Source organism: Ochotona curzoniae, unplaced genomic scaffold (assembly GCF_017591425.1).
Source record: "Ochotona curzoniae isolate NIBS_2020 unplaced genomic scaffold, NIBS_Ocur_1.0 patch332, whole genome shotgun sequence".
Taxonomy (NCBI): domain Eukaryota; kingdom Metazoa; phylum Chordata; class Mammalia; order Lagomorpha; family Ochotonidae; genus Ochotona; species Ochotona curzoniae.
The window spans coordinates 68,563-83,085 of NW_024466898.1; the positions used below are offsets into that span (position 1 = coordinate 68,563).

The 14,523-nt window shown below is 40.8% G+C and overlaps 1 protein-coding gene across 4 annotated transcripts in view; it reads left to right on the forward strand.

The window, feature by feature from the left end:
• The window catches only part of LOC121167110 (nibrin-like), a 37,306-nt gene extending 25,255 nt beyond the window's left edge, over window positions 1–12,051 (forward strand). For all 4 annotated transcript variants that reach the window (XM_040996488.1, XM_040996487.1, XM_040996490.1 and 1 more), the window contains 6 exons: window positions 1,605–2,049; window positions 5,616–5,702; window positions 6,825–6,977; window positions 8,194–8,307; window positions 10,705–10,754; window positions 11,859–12,051. In XM_040996488.1, coding sequence (XP_040852422.1) covers window positions 1,605–2,049; window positions 5,616–5,702; window positions 6,825–6,977; window positions 8,194–8,307; window positions 10,705–10,754; window positions 11,859–11,889 — 880 coding nt within the window. In that variant the 3' untranslated portion in view covers window positions 11,890–12,051. The remainder of the gene's footprint in view (window positions 1–1,604; window positions 2,050–5,615; window positions 5,703–6,824; window positions 6,978–8,193; window positions 8,308–10,704; window positions 10,755–11,858) is intronic.
• Window positions 12,052–14,523: the final 2,472 nt, after the last annotated feature.

Sequence of the window (14,523 nt, forward strand, 5' to 3'; positions counted from 1 at the left end):
TCCCCAATGGCTGCAGTGCCTGGGACTGAACTGATCTGAAGGCAAGATCAGGAGCTTCCTCTGTGTCTCCCATGTGGGGTTGCACAGTCCCAAGGATGCAGGCCATCTTCCACCACCTTTGCAAACCACAAGAAGGGAGCTGGATGAGAAGTGGAGCAGCAGTGACATGAACCGGTGCCCATACAGGATGACAGCGCTGCAAGCAGAGAATTAGCCACTTGAGCCATTATGCTGGCCCCTTCCCTTTTGTTTCTAAAGTCACCATGAAGCTGTTCAAGATGATTATTGCTGGACTAGCATTGCTGTGCAGAGTGCATTCAGTTGATGCTTGCGATAATCAAGAATTCTGTCGTAGTCCTGGTTGCATTGCCCTCAGTCCAGCTACCTGCTAGTGTAGGTCCCTAGTACTTGGTCTCGAGCCACCCACGTGGAAGAGCTGCATGGCATTGCAGGGTTCTGACTTGGGCCTGCACAGCCATTTGGGGAATTAACTAATGTATGAAAGAGATCTGTCTATATCACTCTGTCATGAAGTGTGTTTGCCTTTCGATCAATGAATATTTTCTAAAACAGATCCTTGATGTTTCTGCCTTTCTGTAGGGCTTGTCTCTTAACCAACAATGCATCATCTATAAGGGACATCCTTGGACACAGTTGCCTAGTGCTTAACAGTTAAATCTTTCTCTTTATTGTAGTCTTCATTTGTTTTTCACAATAGTGGCCTATCCAGGTTCTTAGATCTGTCCGACTTGGCCCTGAGAGTTTCTTCACACGTTTTTGTATGTTTTTTTAAGCATTCTGATTTTGGGGGGTCGTTCTGGGTTTTTTGGGTTCTTTTGGTTGTTGTTTGTGATCATTTCCCTTGTGGTTAACTCTTCTGTGCCTCTCAAGATAAATGTGTTGCTGCTTCTCAGTATCTTTTCAGTCCTTCCCTTCCTGTCTGAGCTGCGGCTCCCTGGTTTGAATTCTGATCACCTAAGTTACTATAAAATTCTCTTAGTCATTCTGCCCGTCATACACCCTTATATTAAATCAGTGTTAAACATCTCCTTCACGGGTCCAGTTCAGCACTAATCCAGTAAGCATGTGAGAGCAGGGACCTAGGTCTTTGTGTTTTCATGATCCGGTCACACAGTAAATGCACTGAACGTCAGTAGCATCTTGAAGATTTAGTTACTCTGATTTGTTAACTTAAAGTGAGTTAACCTGTCAAGTTTTATCCTTTGGATAATGTTCACTGCCCACAATTCCCTACATTACACATCAGCTGCTGTCTCCTGGCAGCAGAGTATTTTTAGACTTTTTTGTTGTTGTTGTTTTTACCTTTTTCTCAGCAGTGATTAATCAGTTCTGCTTCAGCAGAGAAAATATGGATTTCCATAATGCTTGAGCCACAAGGTCCATTAGTCCTATCACAACTGTAGAATGTGTATAAATATGAAATGCTTTCAAATGTCTGTGGTTGGTTTCCAGTGATAGTATTAATTATGAAAATCAAGAATACATTGTGAGTTAGATGGAAGGAACCGTAAATCTTACCTAACTGAAAAATTACTTAACTGTACTCATGATCTGTTTGTGTCTTTTCTTTGTTGAAATCTAAGGGAAAGAGATGGAGAAGATCAAGAAATGTCTTCATCCAAGTCAGCACGAACAGAAATGTCTTGTTCTCTTCTAGAACAAACCCAACCTGCCCCAGTCTTAATATGGGAAAACACACAGCAGCATCTATCTCAGAATGAGCCTCTTGACAAAGAAACAGATAACTTGATTCTAGTGAACAATTTCAAATCTGATGTGAAAAATTCTGCTCATCAGTCTCTTTGCCCGGAAAAGCTAATAACTAAAAAGAGAAAAGAAATGGATGATCAGGCCATAGAAGATGAAGTCTTGGAAGAGTTATTCAACAACAGAAAACCAGAGTTGGAAATGCAAGTGAATGTTCATAAACAAGAGGACAATGTCAATATGAGAAAAAGGACCAAGATGGATCTGGAAACAGGCAGCACTCGCAATGATGAAACAGCACTAGAAAGAGACAAAGGATCTGTAAGTGTCTTTTAAAATTTGTGTACTGAATTATTTATTTGAAAGGCGGTGTGACAAGAAGGGAAGGATGTGGGGAGAGAGAGAGATTGCAGCCAGGTGGCCATGACAACCTGGACTTGGCAAGCTCAATCTCAGCAATAGGAATTCCATGCAGGTCTCCCCGTGGTGACATGTTGAATCCAGCCTGAGCTGGATTTCCAAAAGGTAGCTTCTAAACTATGTTGATGGTAGAACTATTCTGTGCTTTCCTTTTTTTTTTTTTTTCTAAAATGTATGTATTTGTTTGAAAGAGTAACAGAGAGGGCTGTTGAGAGAGATACCTTCCAGCTGCCAGCTCACTTGACAAATGGCAATAGCAGTTACGGCCAAATCCTGGAGCCAGGAGTTACATCCTGGTCTTCCATATTGGTGACAGGGAACTAAGTACTTAAGCTGCTCCCTTCCTAGGCGGGCGTGTCAGCAGGAAGCTGGAACAGGAGTGGAGCAGGAGAATTTGAACTGGCCCTCAGGTATGGTGTACTGGTAACACAATGTGCAGCTTAAACCACGTTAGCACAATGCCAGCCCCTAGAACTGTTCTTTCTACTTTGGGACTTAATACAGATTCTAGTATGTCCATAGATTTACTGTGAGTTAAAATGGAAAACTTAGTGCTATTCCTGCAATGATTTTATCCTTTTTCAGTTATTTCTATTCTGTTTGAACTTTTATTTTATTTTCAGTGTTATTTACAAAATTGAGGGAAATGTAGAGCATGTGGGCCTCCAGTTAGGGTGGGGAGGGAGGAGGGTGGGACAAATGTATCAGTTCTTTTTTGTTTTTTTCTCATGTGTCCACAGTGGGAAAGAAAGGCAGTCACTCCTTGCTGTCAAACTACATCAGCACCTAGGGATGGGGGCCAGTCATTTGATGAGAATTAGAGACCCCGATGTGGGGAAGAATGTTGCAAGGCTGATAACTTGAGTGGTTGTGTTAGTTCTGGGTTGTGTCGGCTTCGTTGCATGAGGTTGAGAAAATTTGCAAGGTTTAACAGCTCCAAGTCTTATGAGGTCACTCCTCATCTGTCAGGCATGCTCTCAGGGCTCCCCACTGCAACAGGCCCCTGACCCCCTTCCTCAGGTAGTCTGCAGCACCCCTGCCATTGAGCAGCACACAGTAAGCCCGAGGGCCAGTGTGTGCAGGGGGCTTCCCAGCCTAGTGTCTGTCCCCTGCCCCCCACTGCATGGCATTTGCTGCAAATCTTTAAAATCAATAAGATAAAATAAGCAGCTATGCTGGCACACTGATTTACATAACACTGGATTGGCATTATCCAGGCCAAGAATGCCCACCTGCTATTGGCTGCTTTTCTCCCAACAGTAGAACACTTGTCTAGGTCCAAGACAATCTAGGCAATTGCCTCCTGCAATGGTAACATTCTTCTTAGTAGCACCCACTGCGTCTGTGGTCTAGTTCTTCCTCCCCTCATTATATCCGCCTAGTCCAAAGTTTTCCTTCTCATTTAAAATTATATCATTTTCCACTACCCTGTCATAATAGCTATTACTTGGGAGATACCATCATTATATTTACAATCAGCCTACAGTGCAGTAGTAAATATCCATTGAACATGGGCGGACACTAACTGTACTGGGTCTCACAGATACTGGGACTTATGTTGATGCCCTGTGATTTTGATCTCTTCTGTCAGCTTTCCCAGAATGTCATTCGTTCATTTAGTTAGTTATACTGGAGACTGAACATGCAAATAAGAAAGGCAATCTGAGATGTTATTTTTTCATAGGCCTTGAGTAAGATCTCTGACCTGGTGATAGACTTACATGACACATGAGAAAAAGTATAGGTCATCCCCAAGCTTACATTCTGAGAATCCACGTTGATAATTATGTGATTCTCTAAGTTACAAAATAAAAAGTTAAAGGCTGGTATTATGGTGTGGTGGGTTAAGCCACTGCGTGCCATGTCTGCATCCCATATAGGAACTGGTTTGTCTTTGCTGCTCCTCTTCTGATCCAGCTCCCTGCCAATGGCCAGGGAAAAGCAGTGGGAATGGTCCAAACGTTTGGACCCCTGCCACCTGTGTGAGACTTGGGTGAAGCTCCTGGTTTCAGCCTGGCTTAGTTCTAGGCAATGCAGCTACCTGGAAAGCGAGCCGATGGATGGAAGATATCTCTCTCCTTCTCTCTCAGTAACTCTGTGTTTCAAATAACTAGATAAATGTTATTATTAAAAAAAAATAAAACCCTAGGAGAATTAGCAGATTGGAGGATGTAGAGAAGAGGAAGGTAGGAGAAGGTTCATATATTGAATGTATGTTATCATTGTGTCTAAATGAAGTTAAAATATTCTGAAGGTGATAGCAACTGGATGTATATTAAAGTAGTCATGCCTAGTAGGGTTGAAGACAGGTATTTACTCGTAATAATTGGTGAGTGAAGCATTAATTTTCTTTAGTTCCTAAACATGCACTTTCCAATCTCCTTTTCAAAAGTGATGTGAATATTTATTGCTGTAACATTGAAAACTTTATATAAAATGATATGTCGTGCACTGTATCTAAAGGGATTGTAGTATTACTGAAAGTTTAGGAAACTCTTTATGTAATATGGTTTTGCCTAGAACATGATCTGGACATCTCAGCATGAAAGATACTGTGATTCTATACAGGACACTCTCCACTTTCATTGCAGACAAGTATCTTGAACAGTTAATGTGACTTTATAATTGTAAATATGAGTTAAGATCCCAATGTAACATATCTAAACGGAATTAAGGTGTTTTTCTTTTGATTATACAAGTCATTTGCGAGAATTAGGAAATGTGGAAGACAAAGGGAAGTACAGTGACAGTTTATTGGTATTCCCACTATAGGAATGAAGGAACAATTTCCCTCTGCCCTATGAACCTTTCCTGGAATAAAGTGACAGAATGAAGTAGGAGGAAAGGCATTTAAAGAAGGGGAAAGATTCACATCATGGGGCAAGGCCACACAAGTGTTTACCACAATCCCAGTTATGCAGAAACATAGGTCCCACTTTTCCTCAGGGAAGGGGAGAAGAAGGGGGCAGTGGTACAATGGCAAATGATTTTAGGGGAACTCAGTGTGCTTGTAGAACTTACTATAGGCCTGAACAAAGTCTGTTTGGCTTGCCCAGTGGACAGTGGCTTGTGTTTAAGATTGATTGATTGATTTGAAAGTCAGGGCTACAGAGAGGCAGAGACAAGGAAAGCTTGCATGTGCTAGTTCACTCTTCAGGTGGTCACAGCCTCCAGGACTGGCAGGTGAAGCCAGGAAGTTCTAGGACTCCAGGTGGGAGGCAAGTAGCTCAAGGTCTTGGGCCATCTTCTGCTGTCAGCCATCTGGGAGACCCTCATGGAGCTCCTGGCTCCTGGAACCTGGGTTTGGCCTGGCCCAATCCTAGTTGTTGTGTCCATTGGGTGAGTGAACCAGCAGAAGGAAGATCTTTTTCTGCTTCTTTCTCTGTAACTCTGCCTTTCAAGTTAAGTAAATATGTATATTTTTGGTAACTCCTATGAGCAATATTTTATGAATTTTATTCCTTTAGCAAGAAAGTGAAATTGGGAAGAAGTTTAATCTCAAGCAAGAATCACTGTGGTCAGTCCAAGAAGTGTCCATCAAAGAAGAAGCTTGCGTGAGGAAATTTTTATGTGTTCTATTTTTTTTGTACGAGATCTGACGTGTAGGGAGCAACTGTCATCTGTTTCCTTCATTGTACATTCTTAGGATTAATTGTTTCTCTTTCTGCAATTCTGATCCTGTTCTTCCTTGTGCCTCCTCTGGAAATGAATGCTGTTGTTAACTGTGACAGTATGGAGTCATTCCTTGCCTCCTGTGACATCAGTAGGTACATGACCAGGAGCAAGACATTTTCAGACTCATAAAAAATCAAGTTCTTAAATAATGAAGGTGAAACCTGGAGGGCAGGTGGGAGATGTGAGATATTTGTGAACTGTGGAGCTATTAGGCTACTGCTTTTTAGAAAGAGTCCCTGACAGTGCTCTGCCTGTCTCAGGAACCCCTGCTTGCTGTCTCTTCTGGTTTTCCTTTCCTTCCTGACTGCCTGTAATTTAGACCTGTTAGCACTTTCCCCTGTTATTGTTTCCAGTTTAGCAGCTTCAGGAGCAGCTGCAACAGTGGTGCTGTGTGACTGACTAGGTAGCTAATAGCAAATGTCATGAATCAGAGGTCACTGTTAGCAAGTGAAGGATGTCTGAAGGAATCCTGAGGCTGATTTTAGAACTCTTCATCTGGAGAAAGAAATGGCTTGTGAGTGAATGAGGTAACGTCTGAAAACAAAGATTGATTATTTTGAGGTATTAAAGAAATTAAAAATAAAAAAGTGCTGAGAATCCATGAATGCCTAAGTATGGTAGATGACCTGTGGAACATGTAGAATATGTAATCATCTGTGTGAGCCGTTCTAATGAGAAGCAGACAGTGCTGAGGTTTTGTATTGAGAACATATGCACGAAGGTGAGCTGTTTATTTATTAGGATAGGATACTAAATTTAAAATCCCATATGATTTGTATTCTCCTATTACAGGCCAATGTGTTGAAATGTTTCCAAAGTTATAAAGCATTTGAATTAATAATTTTGGGGATTTGAGGAAGATATGATTTGGTTCCAAATACAAAGTGCAGGCACCAAAAGCAAACTTGTGTCTCCTCAGACGTTCTAAGTTTTTGCCATAAGTTCCTAAATAACAAGTAATTTTATTTCTCCCGTTTCCATCCCTTATGACTCCATTTAAGAACGATGATGAACTTCGGGAAGATGGCGAGGAGTTTCCAAAGAAGCTGTTACTGACTGAATTTAGATCATTGGTGGTTATCTCCACTTCCAGAAATCTGTCGGATGTAAATATTGATTATGGTCAACTGAAGAATTTCAAGAAATTCAAAAAGGTAGTTCTTTCTTTAAGTGTATCACAAGAGGGCAGTGTTTGAAATGTTTTTAGAAATATTGTTAAGATTAAATGGTAATGAAAGCAGTTTATGTTCAAAATGGATGCAGTTTCTTCTACTTAAAAGCTGAGCACAACCAGTAATGAAGGCTGCAGGCATTCTATTATTTCATGCCTTTATAAAACCAAATAGAAACCCAGTCATGTATCCCTTAACAACACTGAGATACATTCTGAGGAGACAGTTTCATCATTGTGCGATACCATGGTGTAGATCATATCACCTGACTACGTATCTAGCTTATATATTAAAACTGTTTGGAACCAGTGTCAATAATGTAAGTGTATCATTGACCCACATTACTCCATGGACACTGAATGTTGCATCAGATCTGAATTCCTGCTTATTAAGGAACTGACATTACATAAACTTGATTAGCGCAACTAATGGAATATCACTGGTTCAATCAGTGCGAGTTTATTATCTGTTCTGGGGATTTGTTTCTTGATCCAGACCTAACACTAACTGGTGGCCTTTGCCCTCTGCATTTGATCAGAGGACAGTAATTATTTCAGTGTCTGCCGTAACTGACATAGTGTAGCTCTTTGTCTGTGATGTGAGCGTGTACTGTTGTCATTTCTCAGGTTGATTTGTACCTGCTATGATGCTATCTAGAGGGGTCTGAACTCCGTCCGACAGGAGCAATCTCTTCTGCTTAGACAAGATCCCTCTCATATGACGCCTTTTTAGTGGTGCACTTGCTCTTTCCCAACTCACAGCTGTGGCTTGTGAATAGAAACTCAAAAGGGACGAGATTTTATTATTGATTAAGTTACCAGGGAAAAATGTGGTGTTTGCTATTGGTATGTAAATAAGTATAAAACAGTGTAAGTAGTTAAATATTTAGAAAGTAGTTTGAATATATAAAAATCATGAGAAATATTGATATGCTAAAAATTATTTTTAAGCTACAAATGGTATTCAAACCAAATTTATTTGGAAATGGTACTGAATTGCCTCTAATTAAAATGAATTTGAGTTCTATCTAAATCAGTAATATGGTGGTTGTTGTGCTTTGAAAAATGCATTTGCACACAGAATGTTTTTAGTGCAAACTGTTCATTTGTAAATAGTTAAAAGGTCATTTAGAGTATGAATTGATCATTGTATTTGTTAGTTAAGTGTTAAAAACCGTATTACTTTGACTGATTAACAGGTCACGTTTCCCGGAGCAGGAAAACTGCCACACATCATTGGAGGATCAGATCTAATAGCTCATAATGCTCGAAAGAATGCGGAATTGGAAGAGTGGCTAAGGCAGGAGATGGAGGTTAGTACAAGTGAAGCCCACAAACTGAGATACACTACAGATGCAAGTTTCTTAAGATTGAGCTCTTAAAAACAACTACTTAGAACCAGAAACAAGGATAACTGGCCTGAGATCATTCAAGAAACGTGAGATCTGAAGCCTTGAGATTAATCTGTACTTTCTGGATCACTTCTATTAGAAAATTCTACTTTATTGGTATTAGTTTACAAAATGGTACATAAGCAAGTGGGTTAGTTAACATTCTGATCTAAACAGGAAAAAGTTGCCAGCCACAAAAAAATATGGGTGTGTAGACTTCTGTAGGTTATTACAAATCTATCAGTGATAAATTTGATAGATAGCCTGCTGTTTCTAAAGCAGGAACTGTGTGTAAGTAAACATACCTGATCATTTATCATAGGGAATTTTCTTGAGTAGTGCCCATTTTGGAAACCATTAAAATATGGTGTGCCTACCAACAAGTGCACGATAGCTGCAGATCAGTGGGTGTTTCTGTGCTCACAACCACCATCCAAGTTAAGAACAAAACATTCCTAACACCAGGGCTCCAGTTTTTATTTAATCTGTTCTCTTCTGAAAGTCCAATTTGGCATCAGTTAGATTTTCTCACCTTTTTCTCCCATGCATCAGACCACTTTTCTACATGTTTTCTTTCTTTATGTCACTGAACTTTATTTTTGGTGATGTCTTCGGATCATCTCCCCATTTACAGCTTCTTTCTTCAGTTCTGGTTGGTATGTCCTCAGTCCATTGAGTTCCAATTCAGCCTAGTGTATTGTTGGATCACTGGGAGTCTGTTGCATTCTTCTGTAAATTTTCTTGTTTCCTGCTGATTCTTTTAAGTTCCTCTTTCCTTTGCCTGTGAGATCAGTACCTGGTATTTCTTGATCCTTGATCTGTTTTGCCCTTTTTTCCAGAGTATCTATTTTGTATGCTCTGATTGTGATCACTTTCCTTGGAATGTTATCTGTGTGTTTTCTTTGGATTGTAGGTTCAGTTTATTTCCTCCAGAAAAATAAAGTTTGCATCTATATGCCAGTCTTGCTCACCAATACGTGACCACTTTACAGTCTCTTGTGATACTTGTTTTTGGAGCACTCAGTATGTATTTGGAGTCAGAAGCCTAAAGTAAAATTTCATTTCCTTCTTTTATCAGGTGCCAGAGTCGAGACACACACAGTGCTGTGGTCTGTCCTGTGTTTTGTAGTTTACGTTTCTTTCTCCCTTTAGTGCTGAGTTCATCCTCCCCTTGGGTTTTCTTCTGTGTCCCTGCCAACATCACAGAAAGTGTGTCATTTGTTGCCTCTCTGCTGTAAACACAGAGGGTATTGTTTGTGCCTCTGTCCAGCTCCCCTGCTCTATCTTTTGATAGTCCAATGTTTCCACTTTCTGGATGACTTGCTTGTTTGAAGTATCCCTTTTTCAGCTTGAAAGTCCGTAGGAAACAGAATATATACCATTGTCGAATGTTCTCCACTTCTTTTCCTAGAGTACTGTATAAGTGTTCTGATTTTTGAATATAGTTCTGAAGCTTCATTTTAGGAGAGTCTCTGTGAAAGCTTTTAAAATATTTTTCTTATTTATTGGTCTCTACATTTAAGGCATAACTGTCTTATTGCTATCTACTTCTACTTCTTTTGCAAATTTTTAGGCTTTATGTTATTTTTATTTGAAAGGCAGAGTTACAGAGAGAAGGAGAGACAGAGAAGGATGTTCTTCCATCTGCTGGTTCATTCTCCAAATGGCCACAACATCCATAGCTAAGTGATGTGAAGACATGGGCCCAAGAACAGGTCTGGAGATGCAGGATATGATTAGGAAGGTGACAGGAAGCCAGGTTCTCCAGGGATTTGCACCTTGTAAGGGTCAGACTCAGTCACTGAAGGGTTTTGGATGGCAAATGAAGGGATCAGAGGCGGGTTTGAGGAAATGCCCTCAGCACATGGTTTTTCTGTTTTAATGTGTTAGAAGCCTGAGGACTTTAGCATGAAAAGTACTGCCTGGCTGGGGTAGTTCAGCAGCCACTTCAGCATGCTCAGCTGGGACTAAACGGAAGGAGCCCATTTGCTGCTGGGGAAGCACCCCCATCTCAGGCTCAGGAGTGGTCTTGTGTCAGTGCACTGGAATTCCATGTAGTAGAAGGGTTCTGCTGGAAAGATCAATTAAAAACTCAACAAACTAATAATATGTGTGGGACACATGTAGAAGGCAGGTCGGGTAGAATTGTTCTGTTCAAGCACTGGGGCAATGATAGTCTCAGTGTGAAGTGAAAACAAATGATTTGTGGAGGGGGAGATGGTCGGGAGGCCAGAGCTCACTGTGACGCGTCAGCCTGGATATTCATGTCCTTAATATTCACCCCTGAGCAAATGTTTGAAAGTGTGTTCATTTCAACAGGTGCAAATTCAGCACGCCAAGGAAGAATCGCTTGCTGATGATCTCTTTAGGTAAGGTTTAATTCAGCTTTCTTAAACTTTGCATTGTTATTTATATAGATTCCTTTTTGTTGTTCTGCCCTTTTGGACAAATAGGCCCTTCACTACGGGAATGTTTTATTTTTAGGATACCTATTTCCTTGTACTATTTGAGCACCTCTCAGTTGGGCTTATTGGGTATAGCTTTCAAATTTGGGTCCATGCAGTTGTGCTGTAACACAAGGTAGTTAACATCCGTATTGGCTCATGCAGGGAAAAGGAGGCTTCCTGAGCTAGCTGAACTTGACCACTTTCTGAGATTTATTTTCAACTCTTCAGTAGACTTATTAATGAAAGGGGCTTTACATTAAAACAAAATGACAGACATTAACTTTAATTGGCACATAGATAAAAACAAAGAAAAATAGATTGGAGTTTTCAAAGTTTGTGGGAGGTTTTAGAGGAGTGTAATGAGTGTTGAAAATGTAATAGGCCAAACAAGTCTTAGTTGACGCTCAAATACTAAACAGAAGAGAAACACAGTGTGAGGGTGCATTTTCCTAATTTTTTTTTTCTCTAATCGTAAAGACAGAAGAAAGTCATGTACTTTTCACAGTCAGTTTGGTTGATTCTCTAATTTTGGAAATACAATCCACTTTTTTTAGATGAGAATGCCTTTTATACTGGTTTAATACTGATTTCTTCAGGATTAAATGCGACTGTCAGGTTGCCCAATTATATTTGTTTAATTGCTGTAGCAGAAACTTTTCTACAGTTATAATTCTATTTGGGGTTCATTCTGTTCTGTTGTGCAAATGGTATGCTTTAATTTCTGAGTGCAGGTGTGTGGGATCCATTCCAAGCCCTACTGAAAGAAGTATAAACATACCGTGACTTTTAAACTATTGTTTTAATTATTTTAGTGCTTTATAACATTTTTTGTTAATGATTTGTTTCAGTTTACAATATATTCATAAAAGCAACATCAAAGGCATAAATGAAAATGAACTGCCAGTCCTTTAATAAAGGATGAAATTGGCATTTCCATCCTGTTGGCTATTGTGTGTGTCTTAAGCTTTCAAAGTAAATGATGATCCCTTACTTTAACATTCTTTAATGCCAATTCTTTCCTTGCAGATATAATCCTAATGCAAAAAGAAGAAGATAACTGAAGGTTTTAAAAAGAAGCTGTGAGGAACGATTTCTAGCAAACACTTCACGCTAACTGGGTTATATACATTTAGTATATAGAAGAAATTTAAGTCACAAATATTTTATGGCCTAAGTTTGTTTAATAAAATGGACAAAACTCTGTTCCTTTCTTGTGTAACTCTGCTGCAGTCCTCATTATTTGATTCCCCTCAGGAAAAAAGAGAGAGAGAGAGAGAGAAATCCATGATACCATGCCCTTTGTGTGCAGAGTATTAATACTTATTCAAATTCCTGCGCATGTAATATTTTCAGTAATTTTCTACACAAGTGAGAGCATAATGTTTACTGTGTTCTGCACTTTGCCCGTTTCCATTTAGTAGTTTATATGACCATACGCTTATTTGTATAATTTTTACTCTTCTTTGTTTGTTTGTTTTCCATCTTGCTGTCATGTTTAACTGAAGGGACCCAGATGAAATGGCTATTCTAGTAGTAGGGACTGAGGATTGTATGGAAATCTCCAACAAGCATGTGCTGGCCACAGGGAAAACCCAGCAAAGTATGAATAATGAAAAACATTGCACAGAGACTAGCCTCAGGTGACTGGAAAAGGAAGACAAGAAATACTGAATGTTTGGAAACTAAATGACACAGTCAATAAGTAATCGATGGGTCAAGTTAGAAATTACAGTGTGGATGGGAATACATTAATATCTGAATGATGATGACAGTGTCGGAGCAGAAGTTGTGGAGACAGCCAGCCCAGTGGTCGGGTGGAGCTTCAGAGCCTCGAGTGCATTCATGAAGAAAAGTAAAAATCACTCCTGACACATCATTACCAAGAAATTAGACGAAGAGCAGCAAATTAAGCCCCCTCAAGGAAGGACATTGAAATGATAAAGGCTGAAGGGTTAGGTGCAAAACCAAATTTGGTTCTTTGGAAAGCATGGATTAAAGTTGAAAAACTGGGGCCAGTGTTGTGGTGCAGGAGATGAAGCCATTCCTTGCAACAGTAGCACACGCTCATCCTGTGTTAGGGCACTGCTTTGAGTTTCCACGGGTCTGTTTCCAAGCCAGCTTGCTGTTGATGTGCCTGGGAAAGCAGCAGGTGAAGCCAAGTCCCTGGGCCCTGTCACCCACGTAGAAGACCCCGGGGGAGTTTCTGCTGCTGCCTGGTCTGGCTCAGTCTTGGCTTGTTGCAGGCATTTGGGGAGTGAACCAATAAATGGAAAAATCTTTGGTTCTCTCTCTCTTCCTCTCTTATTCTGATCCTCAAGTAGATGGAAGTAAACGGATAAACATTAAAATACATAAGAGAGATGGAAGTGACAAACTTGGCGAGTGTGTGATAATGAAATTCTCCTTCTCCATGGGTTGGAATAAGTCAGGCAACTCCTCTGGAAAAACTTAGCTGTGTCAGCTAAAGCTACTGCCGCCCCTCCAGCAACTAGACATGCACCTGCCAGAAGTGAGAGCATGTGTGTGCCAGAGACCACAGGGCTGTGCATTGCAGTAATTCCTCCACATGAGGGGAAAACGTGACTCCATCAACAGGAGAAGAGGTGAATTGTAGTGTATCCACACAGGCGTGGAGAGGCTGACTCCTGTTTAAAGATGTCATGTCTTATTTAACGATGAGGTCAAGAAGCCATTTGTATTGATTTTTTTTTAAGTGAGCAAGACTAATCTGTCGATCACTTGGTACTCTGAGGTGGTAAAGTAGAAGAGCTGCATTCTGGGATCTGGGGAGTTTCATATCAGGCGGCACAGGTGCCGACAGCTCCAAGTGAGTTTCCAAAGGAGCCAGGGGGCGTGGGCCCTTGTGTAAGTGAGCAGCTCTAGTTTACTACAAAGGAGGAAACACTCCATCAAAGGAAATTTCTGCATGCTGTCAAATGGGCTGCACGATCAGGGTAAGAAAACAACAGATGAATAAATATATATATACAGTGTGTCTAGGAAATAGATATAATAAGGCTCATTAAGTAGAAGTCCGGTAGCCTTTTGCATGCACCTGGAATGCTTCCTGACACCTGCAGTCAAGGAGGGGAGCTGACCAGATGTTGACATTCCCCAGCAGCAACTTGACAGGTGCAGTAAGAGCTTTACTTGGCTTGTGGCTGTAGGGAACTCAAGTCCAAGATCAGGCAGTCCCATGGTTTGGCCTCCCACAAGGGTAGTAGATGGCCCAGGGAAGACTGCAGGGGGAGCCAGGCAGCCAAGCCAGTGCCTGGAACCCACTCTGCGACAAGCACTACAGAGGGCCTTCAGCCCTCCCACTAGGCCCCACCCTCTAAGGGCTCCCCCAGGTCACCTTAGCATCACCCCCTGGTCCAAGCCTGTGCACATGGTGCCTGGGGACAGTGTGTGAGGTAAGAAGAGTGGAAAGGAAAGGCAGCAGTTGTTAGACCTGGAGCAGGAGGTGCTGATTCTTGTCCAGCATGGTCGTTTGGTGAGGTTTCACTGTTGTATCCTGATAATTTGTGTATTAAAAAAAATATGTGGATATCTTTTTTTTTTTAAAAAGCACTTTAAAGTTGTCTATAAATGTGTGAGGATATTCAGAGAAGTGTCCAGAAAGCCATTTGATCATCAACTATGGACCATGATGTAATGGTTCATCTCCAGTCTGTCCCCCAAGGGCCTCTGT